Here is an 18,735-nt window from a genome sequence, read left to right on the forward strand (position 1 = left end):
ATCTACTTTCCTTAAGGTAATATACTCACAGCTTCACACATGTCAATGGTGGCTCATATAACAATGGATTAAAGTCATACTATGTGATACATTTCGTTCTTAGATGTAGTTTCTTAAACAAGACTCAATTTGCACCTGTTAGAAACCATGCCATCTATTTAAATTACAGTCATTCATGGAAGTTAGAATTGACAAGCTTGACTCCCTTCTCATGCAAACTACATAATTTGCCATAATACTGCAGCAATAGAAAGTTTATTGTGTGACTTCTGAAAATTAACTGTGCTTCTAATGTTTATGCACAACCAGAGGCATACATAAAGTCAGTAGATTATCTAACTATGGGAAACATCACAAGTGGCCATCCTACTAATACAAAATATTTTGTATTCGAAGTAGGCACAAACAATGTGCAAAATGAACACTTGATTTATCCCTCACAGTTCAAGATTACCAAGCATAATGAAAGTATTTCAGTTTAATTTTCAATAAAATTATTTTTAGATGAGGAAATCATTGTGATTTATCAATTAAAATGTAAGTGATTAAAAAGCACTTAACCGAGCAGCAAAATTCAGGTTTAACAATTTTGTTTCAAGCACATGCATACCTTATGGTGTGCCTCTGCACGACACACATATGCTTTTGTGGAAGTTGGCTCAACTTTTAAGGCATCTGTAAATCTGCAGATTGCTTCATAATAGTGATTCGTTTGTAAGAGGAAAATAAGCCCAAGATTTATATGAGCTAAACAAACGGCTCTGGAAATAAAGCACCAAGTATATTAATCATACAGAAAAGCTTTGATTTACTCATAATATTCAGCATCTAAAATTTTAAGTTCATTATTCAATTAACATTTATTTATATTCATTGGAGGTAAACCTGAAAATATTCACCTATAGTGAGAGCAATAGAGTTTGAGCAACATCATCATGATTGAATTTTGCTAAGGCACACTGAACAGCATACAATTAGTGAAAAAACAACCCTGACACTAAATACTGTTGGGTCAGAGGTAGTTTCATATGGTCACTTCTTAGCAACGAATGTACAAAATTAATGTCAACAGATATTGTAATCATGGAAATCTTTACAAACTATCACGCTTTTGATTGTTGTTGTATTTCTTATTGTAATTCACAGTAACTTTTTACTTATTACACTGTACTGTGGTCACAAACAACAAAAAATTAACAACAATGCCAATGATAATAAACCTGATAATAATCCTAACAATAATTAACTTCAGTAAAATGAACAGTGGTTGACTTATTGCACACACAGTTTAGATCACTTCAGCATTATCAAGTTCAAGTTCAGTTTGTTGTCATTCAACTGTATACTGCCAAACAAAACAACCTTTCTTTCGACCAAGGTGCACAATACATACATAACACATAACAATAAAGTAATATTACCACAAATAAATTGGCAAATAATAAGATGCATTTATAACACAAGTTAAAAAGAAAACAGTATAATGCTACTGGAGCTTCATACGTGACGATACTTGGGTGGTGGCAGGGAGTTCAGTGCCTTACAGTCTGGAGGAAGAAGCTGTTTCCCATACAAACAGATCTTATTCTAATCCTACAGTACCTCTTGCTTGATGATAGGGATTGTAGAGATTTTTGGATGGATAAGAGGGATTATTGACAATGCTAAGAGCACCTTTGATAAATATTTCTAATGGGTAGAAGAGAGACCTCAATAATCCTGTCAGCAGTCCTCACAATCCTTTGTAGGGACTTGCAGTCAGATGCCTTGCAATTCCCATACCAGACTGTGATTCAGCTGGTCAAGGCACTCTCGATGGTGCTCCTGTAAAAATTGGTTACAATGGGAGAATGGGGGAGGAGCCTTACTCACCTCAATCTTCTCAGGAAGTAGAGGCACAACTGTGTTTTTGACCAAAGAGGTGGTGTTGAGGGATAAGGTGAGCTCGTCTACTACGTGCACTGCAAGACATATAGTGCTCCTAACTCTCTACATGGAGGACCAACATGTGCAGTGAATAGTGGTCAGTTTGCACCTTCCTAAAGTCCATGATCATCTATTTGGTCCTTGTTACACTGAGGCTCAAGTTGTTGTGCTCACACCATTTTACCAAACACTTCACCTCCTCTCTGTAAGCTGTCTCATCATAGTTGTTAATGAGGTTAACCACTGTTGTTTCATCTGCCAACTTGATGATTCGGTTTGAAGTGGATCTAGCAGTGCGGCCATACATCAGCAACATAAACAGCAGCAGGCTGAGCACACAGCCCTAGGAAGCACTGTGATAGAGCTAGAGATGTTTCTGCCAACACAGACTGACAGCAACATTTCTGACAAGAAGTCCAGGATCCAATTACAGAGAGAAGCATGAGACTCAACGAGGACAGTTTACCCCCCCAGTTTCTGAGGTATGATTATATTATTTGTCAATCTGAAATTGATTAACAGCATCCTGCCATAGGAGGCAACATTTTCCAGGTGGGACAGAACAGAGTGGAGTGCAGAGGTTATGGCATTGTTTGTGGGCCAATTTGAGCAATAAAAGAACTGGAAAGGGCTTAATGTAGTAGGAAGATGAGATTTAATATGATCCATAACCAGCCACTAAAGGCACTTCTTTATTGTTGAGGTCAGTGCCACTGGACAGTGATTGTTGAGGCAGGTCACTGTCACCCTCTTGGGTATGGAGATGATGATGGCTGCTGTGAAGCCTGAGGGGACAGTGGACTATTCCAGAGAGATGTTGAAAATGCTTTTTTCAAACCTCTGTTAACTGGCCCGCACAGTCATCAGCACATGGCCAGGTACATAATAAGATCAAACAGCTTTCAAGGGTTGACTCTGTTGATTATCACAGTATAATACAGAATAAGATCAGCAAACATTTAATCAGGAATCATGGTAATTAAAAATACAAAATAAATTTATTCAAATATTTAAGATGGAAGGAGTAAAAGAAAGTTCTAAAACTATATTTGACTGGCAGGATCTTGGCAGTCCATTGGATTCAAGGATAACCTGCTTCCACTCCATTTCTGCAGGTTTAGGGTTAACTGATTCCCCTCATGCACCACTACAATTTTGAGCTAACTAAGGAAAAGGGTGTCCAAAAAACAAAACCTTTAACCAATCACCAATGGCCTGCTGATTAGTAGTGAACCCTTTCCTCTGTACATTTCAGAGTCAAGGACCTGAGTCATAGGAAAAATACCAAGATTGGCACCCATAGTTAGCATATTGGCACTTACTAAAACAAATATAGAGAACCAATCAACACGTTTACCTCCAATTTCACATATATTTCACTAGGAAATTAAACATCTTCAGTGCTGCACTCATTTTTAATTAAATTATCATTCAAATACTGGTGTAATAAAAAGCAGATAATTGAGGAAGGTCCTAGAACATCAGTTCCTATAATGAATTATCCACCAAAAACATATACCTTCTGCTTACCACCTCCCATGCTTTAGATTGCTTGTGAAATAGTATTGAAACCTTGTGATAAATAGTAAAACATTGGTAGCCAGGAACATGAGAGTAACAGCTCAACTAAACATTCTCAAAATAAACACATGCATTTATTATGATACCTTGGTAGTTATGACTGCTGGTTAAAGGATGGGTTTTTCAGGGGGAAAGAACTATTATTCTTTTCCGATCTTTTGGCCCCAATATAAGTTGCAATTTCCACAATGTAAGCCATGTGCAATGCCTGGTAAGGATGCCATGAATCCTTGCCAGTGCAGAAAGGCTAACTATGAGGAGATGCGAAAGGATTTAGAATGAGTGGATTGGGACAACTTGTTTTATGGAAAGAATGTAATAGAGAAATGGAGATCAATTAAAAGTGAAATTTTAAGGGTACAGAGTCTTTATGTTCCTGTTAGGTTGAAAGGAAAGATTAAAAGTTTGAGAGAGCCATACTTTTCAAGGGATATTGGAAACTTGGTTAGGGAAATGAGAGATATCTACAATAAATACAGGCAGCTTGGAATAAATGAGGTGCTCGAGGAATATAAAGAATGTAAGAAGAATCTTAAGAAAGAAATTAGAAAAGCTAAAAGATATGTTACTTTGGTAAGTAAGGTCAAAATAAATCCAAAGGGTTTCTACAGTTATATTAATAGCAAAAGGATAGTGAGGGATAAAGTTGGTCCTTTAGAGAATCAGAGTGGACAGCTATGTGTGGAGCCAAAAGAGATGGGGGAGATTTTGAACAATTTCTTTTCTTCGGTATTCACTAAGGAGAAGGATATTGAATTGTGTAAGGTAAGGGAAACAAGTAGGGAAGTTATGAAAACTATGACGATTAAAGAGGAGGAAGTACTGGCACTTTTAAGGAATATAAAAATGGATAAATCTCTGGATCCTGATAGGATATTCCCTAGGACCTTGAGGGAAGTTAGTGTAGAAATAGCAGGCGGTCTGACAGAAATATTTCAAATGTCATTAGAAACGGGGATGGTGCCGGAGGATTGACGTATCGCTCATATGGTTCCATTGTTTAAAAAGGGTTCTAAGCAATTATAGGCCTGTCAGTTTGATGTCAGTCGTGGGTAAATTATTGGAAAGTATTCTTAGAGATGGTATATATAATTATCTGGATAGACAAGGTCTGATTAGGAACAGTCAGCATGGATTTGTGCGTGGAAGGTCATGTTTGACAAATCTTATTGAGTTTTTTGAAGAGGTTACGAGGAAAATTGATGAGGGTAAAGCAGTGGATGTTGTCTATATGGACTTCAGTAAGGCCTTTGACAAGGTTCCACACGGAAGGTTAGTTAGGAAGGTTCAATCGTTAGGTATTAATATTGAAGTAGTAAAATGGATTCAACAGTGGCTGGATGGAAGATGCCAGAGAGTAGTGGCGGATAACTGACTGTCAGGTTGGAGACCAGTGACTAGTGGTGTGCCTCAGGGATCTGTACTGTGTCCAATGCTGTTTGTCATATACATTAATGATCTGGATGATGGGGTGGTAAATTGGATAAGTAAGTATGCAGATGATACTAAGGTAGGTGGCATTCTGGATAATGAAGTAGGTTTTCAAAGCTTGCAGAGAGATTTAGGCCAGTTAGAAGAGTGGGCTGAACGATGGCAGATGGAGTTTAATGCCGGTAAGTGTGAGGTGCAAAATTTTGGTAGGAATAATCCAAATAGAACATACATGGTAAATGGTAGGGCATTGAAGAATGCAGTAGAACAGAGTGATCTAGGAATAATGGTGCATAGTTCCCTGAAGGTGGAATCTCATGTGGATAGAGTGGTGAAGAAAGCTTTTGGTATGCTGGCCTTTATAAATCGGAGTTGGGATGTAATGTTAAAATTGTACAAGGCATTGGTAAGGCCAAATTTGGAGTATTGTGGACAGTTCTGGTCACCGAATTATAGGGAAGATATCAGCAAAATAGAGTACAGAGAAGATTTACTAGAATGTTACCTGGGTTTCAGCAGCTAAGTTACATGGAAAAGGTTGAACAAGTTAGGTCTTTATTCTTTGGAGCATAGAAGGTTGAGGGGGGTCTTGATAGAGGTATTTAAAATTATGAGGGGGATAGATAGAGTTGATGTGGATAGGCCTTTTCCATTGAGAGTAGGGGAGATTCAAACAAGAGGACATGAGTTGAGAGTTAGGGGGCAAATGTTTAAGGGTAACATGAGGGGGAATTTCTTTACTCAGAGAGTGGTAGCTGTGTGGAATGAGCTTCCAGTAGATGTGGTAGAGGCAGGTTTGGTATTGTCATTTAAAGTAAAATTGGATAGGCATATGGACAGGAAAGGAATGGAAGATTATGGGCTGAGTGCAGGCCAGTGGGACTAGATGAGAGTAAGCATTTAGCATGGACTAGAAGGGCCAAGATGACCTGGTCCCATGCTGTAATTGTTATATGGTTATGTGGTTATATGCTGTGCCATGTCTGTCAATGAGGGGATTGGCACAGCTTCCACAGGGAAGTTCTCACTAGTCAGATCAAATTGAGTTTATTATCATGTGCACAAGCATGGTAAGGGACAGACACAATGATCAACTTGCTTGGGGCAGCAGCACAGACATACTGATAAGGGTATCACACAAAATATAACATACATTAAATTATACCAGTGAAAAACAATGTGCAAAAGCAATATGTTAGTATATGAAAAAACAATCAAACACAAGTCCATGGCAGTGCAAGAGGTTGCCACCGATACAGAGGAAGCCACATTGGGATCACTGGACACAATATACAGACCCTTACAGACTCACAGGTGAAGTGCTGCCTCACCTGGAAGGACTGTTTGGGGCTCTGAATGGTGGTGAAGGAAATGGTATAGGGGCAGGAGTAGAACTTGTCCCACTAACAGGGATAAGTGCCATGAGGAAGATCAGTGGGGAGGGTCAAGTGGACAAGGCAGTCATATAGAGAGTGATTACTACTGAAAGCAGAGGGTTGGGGAGGACGTGGAGGGAAAGATGTGCTTAGTGAGAGAACGATATATGTATACAGAGGCTTGTCTGATGGTAGTTAAGGATAAGGTGACCCCTATTCCATTTATGGCAGTGGGAGGATGGGCTAAGGGCAGATATGCTGGAAATGGAGGAGTTGCAGGTAAGGGCAGCATCAATAGCCGTGGAAGAGGAACCCCATTTTTTTGAAGAAGTAAAACAATTCAGATGTTCTAGAATGAAGGGGCTACACTGAGGACAGATGCAGTAGAGAGAGAAGAACTGAGAAAAAGGAATACCATTTTTACAGGTGACAGGATGGGAAGATAGGTTTATAAAATATATCAATAGATAGTCTGTCTCCAGAGATAGAGGCAAAGGAATTCAGAAACAGGAGAGGGTGAGAGAGATGAACCAAGTAAATTTGAGGTCAAGATGGAAATTGGAAGTAATGTTACTTAGAATGACAAGATCAGCATTGATGCAGGAAGCAGCAGTAATACAGTCACCAATGTTGCCCAGAAAGAGTTTGAGGGGCTTTACCAGTGTAGGTTTGGAACATGGACCATTCCACATAGCCAACAAAAAGGCGGCCTTAGCTGGGTTGCATGCATGGGCCCAAGGTTACACCGTGTGGGAGGAGAAGGAAGTGAAATTCTTGAGGGTGCAAACCAGCTCCACCAGACGTAGAAGAGTGGTGGTGGAGGGGAACTGGTTATGTTTGTTGTTCAGAAAGAACCTGATGAGGAAAGAAGTCTATAGGGGTTGGACATCCATTGTGAGGCAATCAGGGTCATTGATATTGTTACTAATCCATACTGATTAAGATCTGTTGATTAGAAATTAAAAGATTTATTTGCAAAGAATTCAGAGGTGCAGGTCTTGGGGATTGGTGATAAGGTTGGAGGAGTTTTTAGTGTTGATTCTGATCTGAGTGAGCAGACAATAAGAGGCATCTGCTGTTGACCTGTTGTGGTGATAGGCAAACTGAAGAGGATCCATGTCATTTCTGAATCTGGAGTTCACTCATGTCATAAGCAATCTCTTGGAGCACATTGTTATGGTGGATTCTAATGCTACAATATGGTGGTCATTGAGGTGGTCACCAGCCCTTCTTAGGCACTGATAAAGTAGATATTCTTTTGAAGCAGGTGGGAACCACAGACCACAGAGGGCGAGGTTGAAAAAGCCCTTGAATTCTTCAAGCCCTTGGTTATCTTGGCAGATATGGTGTTTAGCCTTCAGCAGACTGTAAGTCTCCCAGTTCATCCAAGGCTTCTGGTTGGGAGACTCAAAATGTCTATTTATTTGTTTGTTTGTTTGTTTGTTTATTTGCAGAAAAGACCCTTACAGATCAATGAGTTGCTGTAACGGGGGAACATACAAATTCCTTAAAGACAGCATTGGAAGTGAACTCTGAACTCCAGAACATCCTGAGCTGCACTAGAATCATGCAATCTGCTGCATGACTGTGCCGACTCAAATGGTAGTTGTTGTGGGTACATACTCTTCCATGCAGTTCCTTATGATGTCAGTGATAACTGTGGCAGATGCATTCAGGTCTCAGAATCAAAATCAGGTTTATTATCAGCGGCATGTGATGTGAAATCTGTTGCCCAGTCTACTGATTCAATGCAGTTGTATTATTTGTTCTTCTACATCTCTTTACCAACTCTTCATAATCTTCATCTCCGGTGGCATGCTCTTCAGTCTCTGCCTGTATACAGGAAAGCAGCAGCACAGCCAAGTGGTAGGATAGAATAGTTGGTGATGGTGGTAAGATGATCCATATGTGATCAATGAAGACTTATGTAGGCAAGTAATGAATGCTGTAGCTGCAAAGAAATTTAGGGCAAATAAATTATTTTCCAGATACTTGCCATAAATAGCAGCACCAGGGGGACATCAGAGACTGTTAAGTACTATGCTTCTCAGATATATTTCTCACCTCCAGCACTCTGGACATAGTGCTCCAGTCCAAGGGCTGCTTCATCCACTGCATGGACTGGATAGCTCTTGCTCTCAGGTCTTCTGTTTTATTCTCCAGAAATTGTACATTAGCCAGGAGGATGGTAGGGAGGGACAGGCTTAGGGAACTGCAGTTAGACTTGGAGTTCTTTCTTGCAGCTTTAGGAAAAAATTGAATATAACTTCATCAAACTTACTTATGAAGTTCTGCAGAACAGATTTATCTGAAAATCTACCTACATGCATCTGTAAATGTATTTTTTATGATCACAAGATCTTGCTATGCATTAAGAACTTAAAGTTCTGCAGGTCTATCCCATCAGTGAGTTGCTCATTACTGAAGAAAATGAAGTAGCGGCACATCGTGCTGATGCCTGAGTCGAAGGAGACATGAAGTCTAATAGAGAGTGACCACCTGGGTCGCTTTTCTTGTGATTGCAAGACCCTTTTGGACATTGTTAATGTGAAATCCTGCAAGTTTGATTCATTGATTTATTGGCTGACAGCAAGGACAGACAGTGGGGGAGCTGCATGGCCTCAGTTATAGTGAGTTCTAGCCCTCAAGCTGCAGTGTCACCTGTTTACAGCCACCAGAAGTAAGGCAGTGAAGTTGGTGCACTCCTGCTTGGCCAGTGTGGTGCAGCTTCCAGGCTGGAGTCCGTGCTGCCCCCCAGCCCCCCACCCTCCAGTGTTTGCTCGCCAGAAGCAAACTCTATTGTGGTCGACTGCAGATTTTGCGGTATTCAGTGGACTCAGGGGCTCAAGCCAATGTGTCACCTGTTTAGAGCTGCAAGGAGAGGCAACAGAGCTGATACGCTCCACCAAGGGTGATGTGGTGCAGCATCCAGGCTGGAGTCGTTGCTGTCTCCAGTGTTCGCTTGGCAAAAGACAAGCTCTCACACAAAGATTTCCAGCATCTGCAGATTTTCGCGTTTGTGAGAAGACAAGGTCTATTGTGGTCGAATTCAGATTCCTGCAGCATTGATCGCTCAAGCCTGGGCTCTTTGATTGCATGGTTGTATGTGCTATGTGTTCTTTGTGCTATGTGACTGTTGGTACTGTATTTTGCAGCTTATCCCTGGAGTAATGGTCTCCCATTTGGCTGTATTCATGGGTACTCATGTATGGTTGGATGATAATTAAATTTGAATTCAATTCAATATGGCTTGACCACACTGTTTAACATTACTATGTGCATATCAATGTCACTGCCTCCCACCACATCACAGATAAGTAATGTACTGGGTCATTCTATCTGACACCAACTCAGATCCACCAGATATTAAGTTGAATAGGTTAGCCTGGTGGCTAAAGATTAATGCACAGAGGTGCTCAGCACTTTCAAACTATAGCTAGGCCAGAAACATAGTAAGATTAAACAGTGCTGACGAAGAATCTCGGCCCGAAACGTCGACTGTGCTTCTTCTTTTAGGCGCTGGCTGGCCTGCTGCGTTCCACCAGCATTTTGTGTGTGTTGTAAGATTAAAGTTCTAGGCCCTGGAAGGGAGACAGTGGAATATTATTGATACAATGTGAATTGAATAGGGTAGGCTAACCCAGGGATTCAACTAGAGTATCCATGGAACTTAATCATTGGAGGTTATGATTATTTTTTTTCTCTGATCAAGTGTAATACTTCCCCACCCTTTAGCCTTCCAGAGGCAGGTGTCTTCATTCCAATCAGAGGAATGCTCCCATAGTTTGCATGATTTGTTCCTGACCTTTGATGGTACTCACACCATTACATCACCAATATTAAAGGGTATGAAATGATGTGGAGTCAGGAGCAAAAGAGTGCATAGTGAAGAACAGCATGAAAACAGGCTCTTCAGCCCATCTAGTCTGTGCTGAACCATTTAAACTGCCTACACCATCCACCTGCACCAGGAACATAGCCCTCCATATCCCTACTATCCACGTACCTATTCAAACTTCACTTAAATATTGAAATCGAGCTTGCATGCACCACTTGTGCAGACAGCTCATTCTACCCTTTCACAAACCTCTGAATGAAGAAGTTTCACTCATGGTCCCTTTAAACTTCTCACCTTTCATCCTTAACCAACGACCACTAGATGCAGTCCCACCCAACCTCAGTGGAAAAAAACCTGCTTGCAATTACCCCTCATCTATACCCCTCATAATTTTGTATGCCTCTATCAAATTTCCTCTCACATTTCTACATTCTAAGGAATAAAGTTCTAATCTATTCAATCTTTCCATATAATTCAGGTCTTTCAGACTCAGCAACATCCTTGTAAATTTTCACTGTACTCTTTCAATTTTATTTCCATCTTTCCTGTAGGTTGGTGACCAAAATTGCACACAATGCTCTAAATTAAGCCTTGCCACATCTTAAACTACTTCAACATAATATCTCATCTCCTGTACTCATTACAGATTTGATTTATGAAGGCCAATGTGCCAAATGCTTTCTTTACCAGCCTATCTACCCGTGACACCATGTTCAATGAATTATGGACCTCTATTCCCAGGTCCCTTTGTTCTAGCACACTCCTCAGTGCTCTACTATTCACTGTGTAAGATTACCCCAGTTAGAAGTAAGAAAAATTAAGGAAATGAATTTCTTATCATTTGTTACAGTTCTGTCTGAAATTGAGGTTTACAACTGATGTGTCAAGTTACTTAATGATAAATGCTGAATACTGAGAAAGGAAACCCTATCACTTTGCCTTTGCACAAAAGTCAGTGCAAATCAAGAAAGAAACACTTGGAATGGTATTTGGAATAAATAAAGTCATTATTTTTAATAGGCAAATTGGTTATCCTAGTAGCAAATTATAAACTAATACCAGAGATATTACGCTGCCAATCAGCATTGCTACTGTAGTGTCACTAGGGATGCAAAATGAACAATCCCATCGTAGTACAAATATATAATTCAATACTCAGTTTCAATCCAAATGCAATAATAGCTCTGTTCCTCCCACCACATGGAAACTTATGTTGAAAGTGAACATGTGATCAACAGGTTAAATGTAATTGATGTAACTGCAGTAATTGCATCGTAATTCAAAGAGAGATATGTGTTGAAAAAGGTCTGTGAACCTGTATTGAAGAGTTGAATCTGACCAGTGAACTGACAATGAATTGAAATCATCTTCAAAGATTGTAATGTGAACAGTGGTACATCAGGTGGGGTTACAGCATTAATGCCCATCTATCTTGAGAGAAAAAAATTAGCTAAGCTCCACACAGGTGAGCCCCTGTTACAGGAATTTGAGATATGAAAATTCACCCTTGGAGAATTCATAAATCACAACCCAAAAAACCAAGATAGTAATAAAATTAACTCTTACAGGATTGAAATGTAAGTGCGGGGGGAAGAAATAAACACAAAATGTGAAAGAAGCAGCAAATTTTGTCTTGTTTTTCAACTCGCACTTTTTAATACATGTGCAAATAATGTGTTACATTTTTCAGCACAGTCGGTAATTGTGCTATCCAGTAGTTTTCTTTTCAAGAGTTTTCCATATTATTTAGTCTCAAGATGTCTGAAACAGGGCCATCAAGCTTAAGTACAAATTGTAGATCTAAACGGCTATGTAAAGGAGTTTCACTTGGTGTAAAACTTGATATTTGTTGGAAGAAGTGATCAGTCTTGCCAAAGTGCAGGCATGGGGCAGTATAGTTCGTGTTTTTTGATGGCAGTGTAACAGTGATTGAGCACGTTAGCTCCTCTAATTCTGCAAGTGACATGTTGGTGGTTGTTGGTCAGAGACTTCTTAAAGCTAGCCAGGTTGCAGACATCCTAAAGATCAGAAATGGATCAAGGTTGCAGTTTCATGACTGTTGATCATAATGCTCAGCCCCTCTGGTATCAGCTTAATATCCATCAGGGTGGAAAGTACACCATTAAAGAATGATGATGGAGAACTCCCTCAGCAAGTAGATTTTAGATACAGATTTTTAGATTGATTTATTATTTATCACATGTACATCAAGACATACAATGAAATGCACTATTGGCATTAACAACCAATATAATCTGAGGATGTGCACCAGGCAGCCTTCAAGTGACACCACAATTTCCAGCGCCCACATTGCATGTCCACAATGTTCAGAACAACATGCAATCAACATACAACAAGCAATAACAGCAAAACATGCCCCTGGCCTACCCACAAACACACACGGGCTTCCAACCTCAAGACAAGCCACCTCTGGGGAACCTCATGACCATGACCTGAACTCACAGACCTCGGACCTCTGGACTCAATGACCTAGGGGCTTTGACCTCCTGACTTGTCAATCATAGGATATGACTTTGAAATCACCGACAATGGGGTTTCAACCTCCAAACTTCAATCCCAGTACAGGCTGCCTCCAAGCCTCAATTCCAGACTGTGACTGTGGACTTGCAGACATTAGCTTCAGACCTCTGGTCTCAGCGAATAAGGTCCTCAATATTTGGGCTTCAACCTTCAGACTTGAGGACTTAGGAATTGCCAATCATGCAAATCTGATTTCAGAATCAGCCAACCAACCTCAGGCCTCTGGTTCCAGGAGTCACTGACTTCAGGAATCACCCATCCTTGTTCTCGAGGCTTACAGTCCTCAAACCTCCAACCTGGAGATCACTGGCCTCCGACCGTGGAGCACTCTGACCTCTGGCTCTTTATTTAATGTCCTTGATTTCTCATAAACCGCAATCCTATCTCTATCTTAACTTCCCATGCTGTCCCCTCAAATCATTCCTATAAACCTAAAAAAATAAGTCCAAGCCACAAACCCAAGGATTATCTTGAACGTATATGACAGTTGACTGCCAGATGTTCCAGGTCAGTGGAGCAGGAATGAGAATGAACTGCTACGTCTGTGAGTTAATTATGAAGCGAACACCACTGCCTCTGCCTTTACCTGATGTTGCTATCAACTCCATGTGGTTGATGAAGCAGCCCTTGGCCTGGAGCGTGTGTCATCTCTGAGAAGCAGAATACACAACAATCCCTGATGCCCCTCTGGTACTGCAGTCTTGATCTGAGGTTTTCGGTTTTATAATCCAGATTGAACATTAGTCGGGAAGATGGCAGGGAGGGGTGGCCTTAGGAACTTGCAGTTTTACCTGGACTTCAAGTGAATTGTTGGTTCACTTGGAAGAACAATTTGGTCCCTGGATAGTGGGAAGAACCGGGTAAAAGGACAAGTGGTGCATCTCCTTTTTTGGATGGGTAAGGGTGAGAAAAGCAAACCAGAGTTTTGAGGAGGGGTTGACATTTTGGGATGCTGTAATGCAGCAGAATGAAAAACTTTCTTTAATGATCAAATTTTGTTGAAGGTGGTGAAAATTCCTTGCCACAGGTAGTTGTGGAAGCCAAGTTATTGGGTACATTTAAGGCAAAGGTTGAAAGATTCTTGATTAGTCAGGGCATGACGGAATATGAAGAAAAACAAGAAACATAGAAAACCTACAGCACAATACAGGCCCTTTGGGCCATAAGGCTGTGCTGAACATTTCCTTACCTTAGAACTGCCTCGGCTTACCCATAGCTTCTATTTTCCTAAGCTCCATATACCTACCTAGGAGTCTCTTAAAAGACCCTATCATTTCTGCTTCCACCACCACCACCAGCAGCCCATTCCATGCACTTGTTTTGAAATAGTCTGCATGGATGGCTTGAAAACTAAGTTTTTCAGTCCTTTTCGGAACATGTGGTAATACTAAGCCAATACTCCAATATCAAGTGCTGCCTACCACCCACACCTCTGCCAGTTTCAAATATTGTTTGGTTCCCCATCTCCACTCTCAACCTCCAATGGAGCCTCCTAAGTGCGCTGATTCCATACCATCTCCCTCACCCACCAACCCCTAAAACCTTAAGGAAATTGTCTGGACTGCATGAGAACCACTGACGAGTAAAGAAGTTAAGTCATTCCTTGACAACATCACAAGTGAGTAGGACTGGGTAGAATAGCATCATGAAATACCCTCCACTGTATCAGAATTTTGAGGAGATGGGACAATACCCACATATGCATTCCAGAGAAGTGCTGCTAACAAGAGTTTGGGACTGAGAGGGAAATGGATCAGCCATGATGAAACGGCAGAGCAGACTCAAAGGGCCAAATGGCTTAATTCTGCTTCTATATCTTATTATCTTATGGGCCTTCCTGGCAACAGTATTTTCTGAGACATTGGATACCACCCCCGAGTTTACAGCTGCTATACTTGTTACTGAGGTGGTCTGGATTCCTGAGTCTGCCCATTTATCTGCCCATCTGTGGCAACAGATTTCAGATGTAATAGTTCCAAATGGGAATATCTGATGATTCTCTTGCGAGCTGTATGCAAAATGTTCCCTTTCTCCAGCACCTTTTTTTTTGTAATTATGTCCTTGTGAAGACATTACAGTTACAGCACTGCTAATAAAAAGAAAGGCTGATAATTTAGTGATTCGCCCTGATAAAATTGCAGTTGAAGGTTTTGTGGGACTGGAGTTTGAAATCCAAAATTGTTCACCTTGTTGCAGCACAGCTTTGGTATATCCTCTGAAACAATATTGCTGTACATATGAGATCTCCTGATCTGTAGCGTTATAGTTAAACAGGAATTTAAAAGAAAATAAATTATGTGTGATAAATAATAACTGAGTATATAATTAGCTTATTTTAATTGGGGGAAAATTTCATGATCCCAACTAACATTCCCCTGAACCAGCTCTGCTGCTCCAGTAGCTCAATAAAAAGACATTAATTGATTTTAGTATTTGCATGTAATTGTTCCCCTGCGTACATCTGCTAATACTCAGCATAAGACAAATGATATGTTTCTTTTTGAAGGATTATATGAATCCAGGTGAATTAAATTCAGCTTCTCCTGTAAACAAGTACATATTTTATAACCTGCATTTTACACTTCTTAAAAATAGCCTTCTTACAGGTCGTGAGTACTGAAATAAAACCAGAGAACAAAAATTGTCACAAGCGTTTTTGTTTGCTTGTTTCCAGTGAATCAACAAGTAAGTTTAGTTACTGACATGTGTATTAGTAGGAAAACAATCATTTGTTAATACTACAATATAATAATTTGTTAGCTGAAGAATTGACCTCCTCACATTTGACCCTTCACAAATTACAGTTTGTTCAGGTTGCCACAAACCACATCATTACCCACACATTGTCCCACATACTTATTCTTACCAGCCTTGTCATGGTTTGCTGGTGCTTCTTATTTTGGTGAAGCATCTTCAAGATTTTCTTTACAAATATCAATCTTGGTATTCAGCTGCAGGCAAGCCAGAAAGGTTCATTTCTGACTCAGAGATTCTCAATATAGACTTGCGATCCTATGACATTACATGCCCTCAAAAACTGTCAAGAAGACACCCATTGATCGAGTTCTACATTATGTTGAAAACTAATTGGACACAGCATGATGGTAGAGCACAGTCACTAAATATATTCACGTTGGGGAATTTCCATATTTCTCAGCAACAGTAGTCTGGAACTACTAGTAATCTCTTCAAGTCCTACAAGATATTATTGGCAGATACCAGTTTGAGAGAAAAAGTAACTTTGTGGTCATTGGCCTATTTGTTATAGAGCACTTCTCTGTGAGATTATTGATAGGAGTGACTACTCTAATCCTGGAGATGAAATTATATCTTGAGAGTATTCTCTATCATGTCATGTGGCAAAACCACCATACCACATTGAGCAGGTTCTAAATAGATCAGAAGGAATTTAACTGGAACAAGTGGTAGATGTTGCACTTTGATAAGATAAACCAAGGCAGTACTAAATGAGTAAATGGTAGGGAAAGTATTGTAGAACAGAAGAACTAGGAGTACAGTTACATTGTTTCTTGAAAGTGGCAATATAGGGAGAATGGATGGGGAAGAAGGTGTTTGGTAGACTTGCCTTCATCAGTCAGCACTGAGTACAGGAGCTGGGACATCATGTTGCAACTGTGCATGTTGTTGGTAAGACCACACTTGGAGCATTATATATAGTTCAGGTTGCTTAGCTAGAGTAAAGATATCATTCAGCTAGAAAAGGTACAGAAAAGATTCACAAGAATGTTACCAGAACTGGAGAGAGGCTGGGACCTTTCTCCCTAGAAAGTAGGTTGGTGAGCAGTAACCATCTAGCACTATATAAAATCATGATGGTTGTAGGCAGGGTGGTGAGTCACAGTCTGTTTAGCAGGGTAGGGGTGACTAAAGTTATAAGAGATAGATTTAAATTGAAAGGAGAAATATTTGAAAGGGACCCAAAGGGTATTGCTTTCAAACATGGTGATGGGACAATGGATGAGTTGCCTTAGGAAGCTGTAGAGATAGATAAAATTACAGTGTTTAAAAGACATTTAGATAGGTACAAAGATAGAAAAGGTGTAGAGGAAATATGGACCATGTGAGGGTAAATCATACTAGCTTGGATAGATATCTTGGTTGGCATGTATGAGTTTAGTCAAAGGGCTTGTTTCCTGTGCTTCATAACTCCATGACTCTAGCAACTCACTACTTGGTATCCATAAACTGCAACAGATCATTATCAGAAGCAGGAAAATTATAATTCCACCTGAATATGTAACCTAAGAAGAAGGTATTAAGTCACCAAAGTGATAGCTAGCAAGAGAGATTTAAGAATATCATGAAACTTCCTGTACTGAACTGGTAGTGTACAAATGAGACAGTACTGAAGAATTTCAATGATATGCGGGACAAATCAGCTCACTTAGTTGGCAGCCCTATAGCAACATAAGCATTAATTCCCTTTATCCAATAAATAAATAAAGCTACAGATATTCCCTCCATTCTTTCTATCCCTGCTGCACTCTGCTTCTTAAAACATTTGTTTTCTACTTTTCCCATTTTGAAGAAGTGTCCTTAATCCGTCTGTTTCTTCCCCATGGATGCTGCTTGACTTATTCAGTTCTTCCAACATTTTCTGTTTTTAGATTGTCTGTTTCTATAGGTTGTTTCTCTCATAAACTATTGACATATTGAGACTTCAGTCCATCAGACTGAAAATTCCAGAAGTCACAATGTTATCTTTCTGCAAAACAATACATCACATGAGTTTCTCATCCAATAAGTTTACAATATAAGTGAAAGTAGATTTAAGTAGGTACCTGTCAAGCTTGAGTACATAGTTAAAGTCCCATATTGCTGCTTTCCACTGACTAAGCTCAGTGTACAAAATTCCACGATGTAAAAATGAATTCAAATTCTCAATGTCATTATTGATAAGCACTGTAAAGGAAGCACATAAACTCCTAAATCTGTTTAACAAGCATACAAAAAGTACAGCGTATCAATTTAAATACAGGTGTCCCCACTTTACAAATGTTCGCTTTACACCACTTAGCTTTTACAAAAGACCTACATTAGTAACCTGTTTTCACATTACAAAGAAGATTTTCACTTTTATAAAAATTTTTCCCATATAAATTAATGGTTCTTCACTTTATGCCATTTTGGCTTAAGAAAGGTTTCATAGGAATGCTCTACCTTTGTAAAGGGTGGGGGGAGACACCTGTACTGGAGTGTGTAGTACCTGTTTGTACAATGTGATCTAATTTCAAAGAAAAATAAAACTATTGAAAATTGTGGACTTTATGCTAGTTGTATGCCCCATCATTTTTGTTGCAAATCCTCCAAGTTTTAAATGCACTAAAGCACAGAAGGCTCGGGACTTGAGTAGTAACATCCAAAAGGCAAGTATGCTGTATCTGTAATTTTCATAGCATATCCCTGGTCGGTGCCATCTACAGGTCATTCAAGCAGAAGCAGGTATTCACAACCCAGATTAATGATAGAAAACAATGAACCCAAACAAAATGTTTCAACTTTGTTCTTATTTCTACAGATTTTGGCTGATCCACAAAGTGTTTCTAGAACTTGTTTTTATTTCAAATTTTCAGGATCTCCATTTTTTTTATTTTCATTCACAGCTGGGTTCAAGATAGCACTAGGATTGCTCCTCAGATAGCATCCTCTGAAAGTAAATACTTAGCTGGCTTTCCTTAGGACCCCATATTACTCATCTCCACAGGCTATTATTCTTTTCTTGACTAGTCCTGCTTCTCACTGATAAAGACAGTATCACATAACATCTGTCGAATTTTACATTAAGCACCCAGCCAGCAACTCCCAGATATCTAACCTCCATCATCCCACAAATCAATTGTGTGACCCTGTTATCGATTCCTTCATAACAATTTCTTGATAGCTCCATTTTGGCAATATTAACCCTAATATTACCCACGATCCACATGATACTAGACCTACTACCATGAAACTTATGGGGTTCAGAGCCCATAATGAGAACACTAAGGGTTACTCCTTTCGAGTAATATTTCATGGTGCTCC

At 39.8% G+C, this 18,735-nt stretch overlaps 1 protein-coding gene across 1 annotated transcript in view; it reads right to left on the reverse strand.

Annotated features, from left to right (window-relative positions):
• The window catches only part of ttc6 (tetratricopeptide repeat domain 6), a 283,236-nt gene that overhangs the window by 119,583 nt on the left and 144,918 nt on the right, over window positions 1-18,735 (reverse strand). The window contains exons 17-18 of the mRNA XM_059956588.1: window positions 17,496-17,616; window positions 611-761 (exon numbers count right to left, since the gene is read on the reverse strand). Coding sequence (XP_059812571.1) covers window positions 611-761; window positions 17,496-17,616 — 272 coding nt within the window. The remainder of the gene's footprint in view (window positions 1-610; window positions 762-17,495; window positions 17,617-18,735) is intronic.

This window comes from Hypanus sabinus, chromosome 2, assembly GCF_030144855.1.
Source record: "Hypanus sabinus isolate sHypSab1 chromosome 2, sHypSab1.hap1, whole genome shotgun sequence".
Taxonomy (NCBI): domain Eukaryota; kingdom Metazoa; phylum Chordata; class Chondrichthyes; order Myliobatiformes; family Dasyatidae; genus Hypanus; species Hypanus sabinus.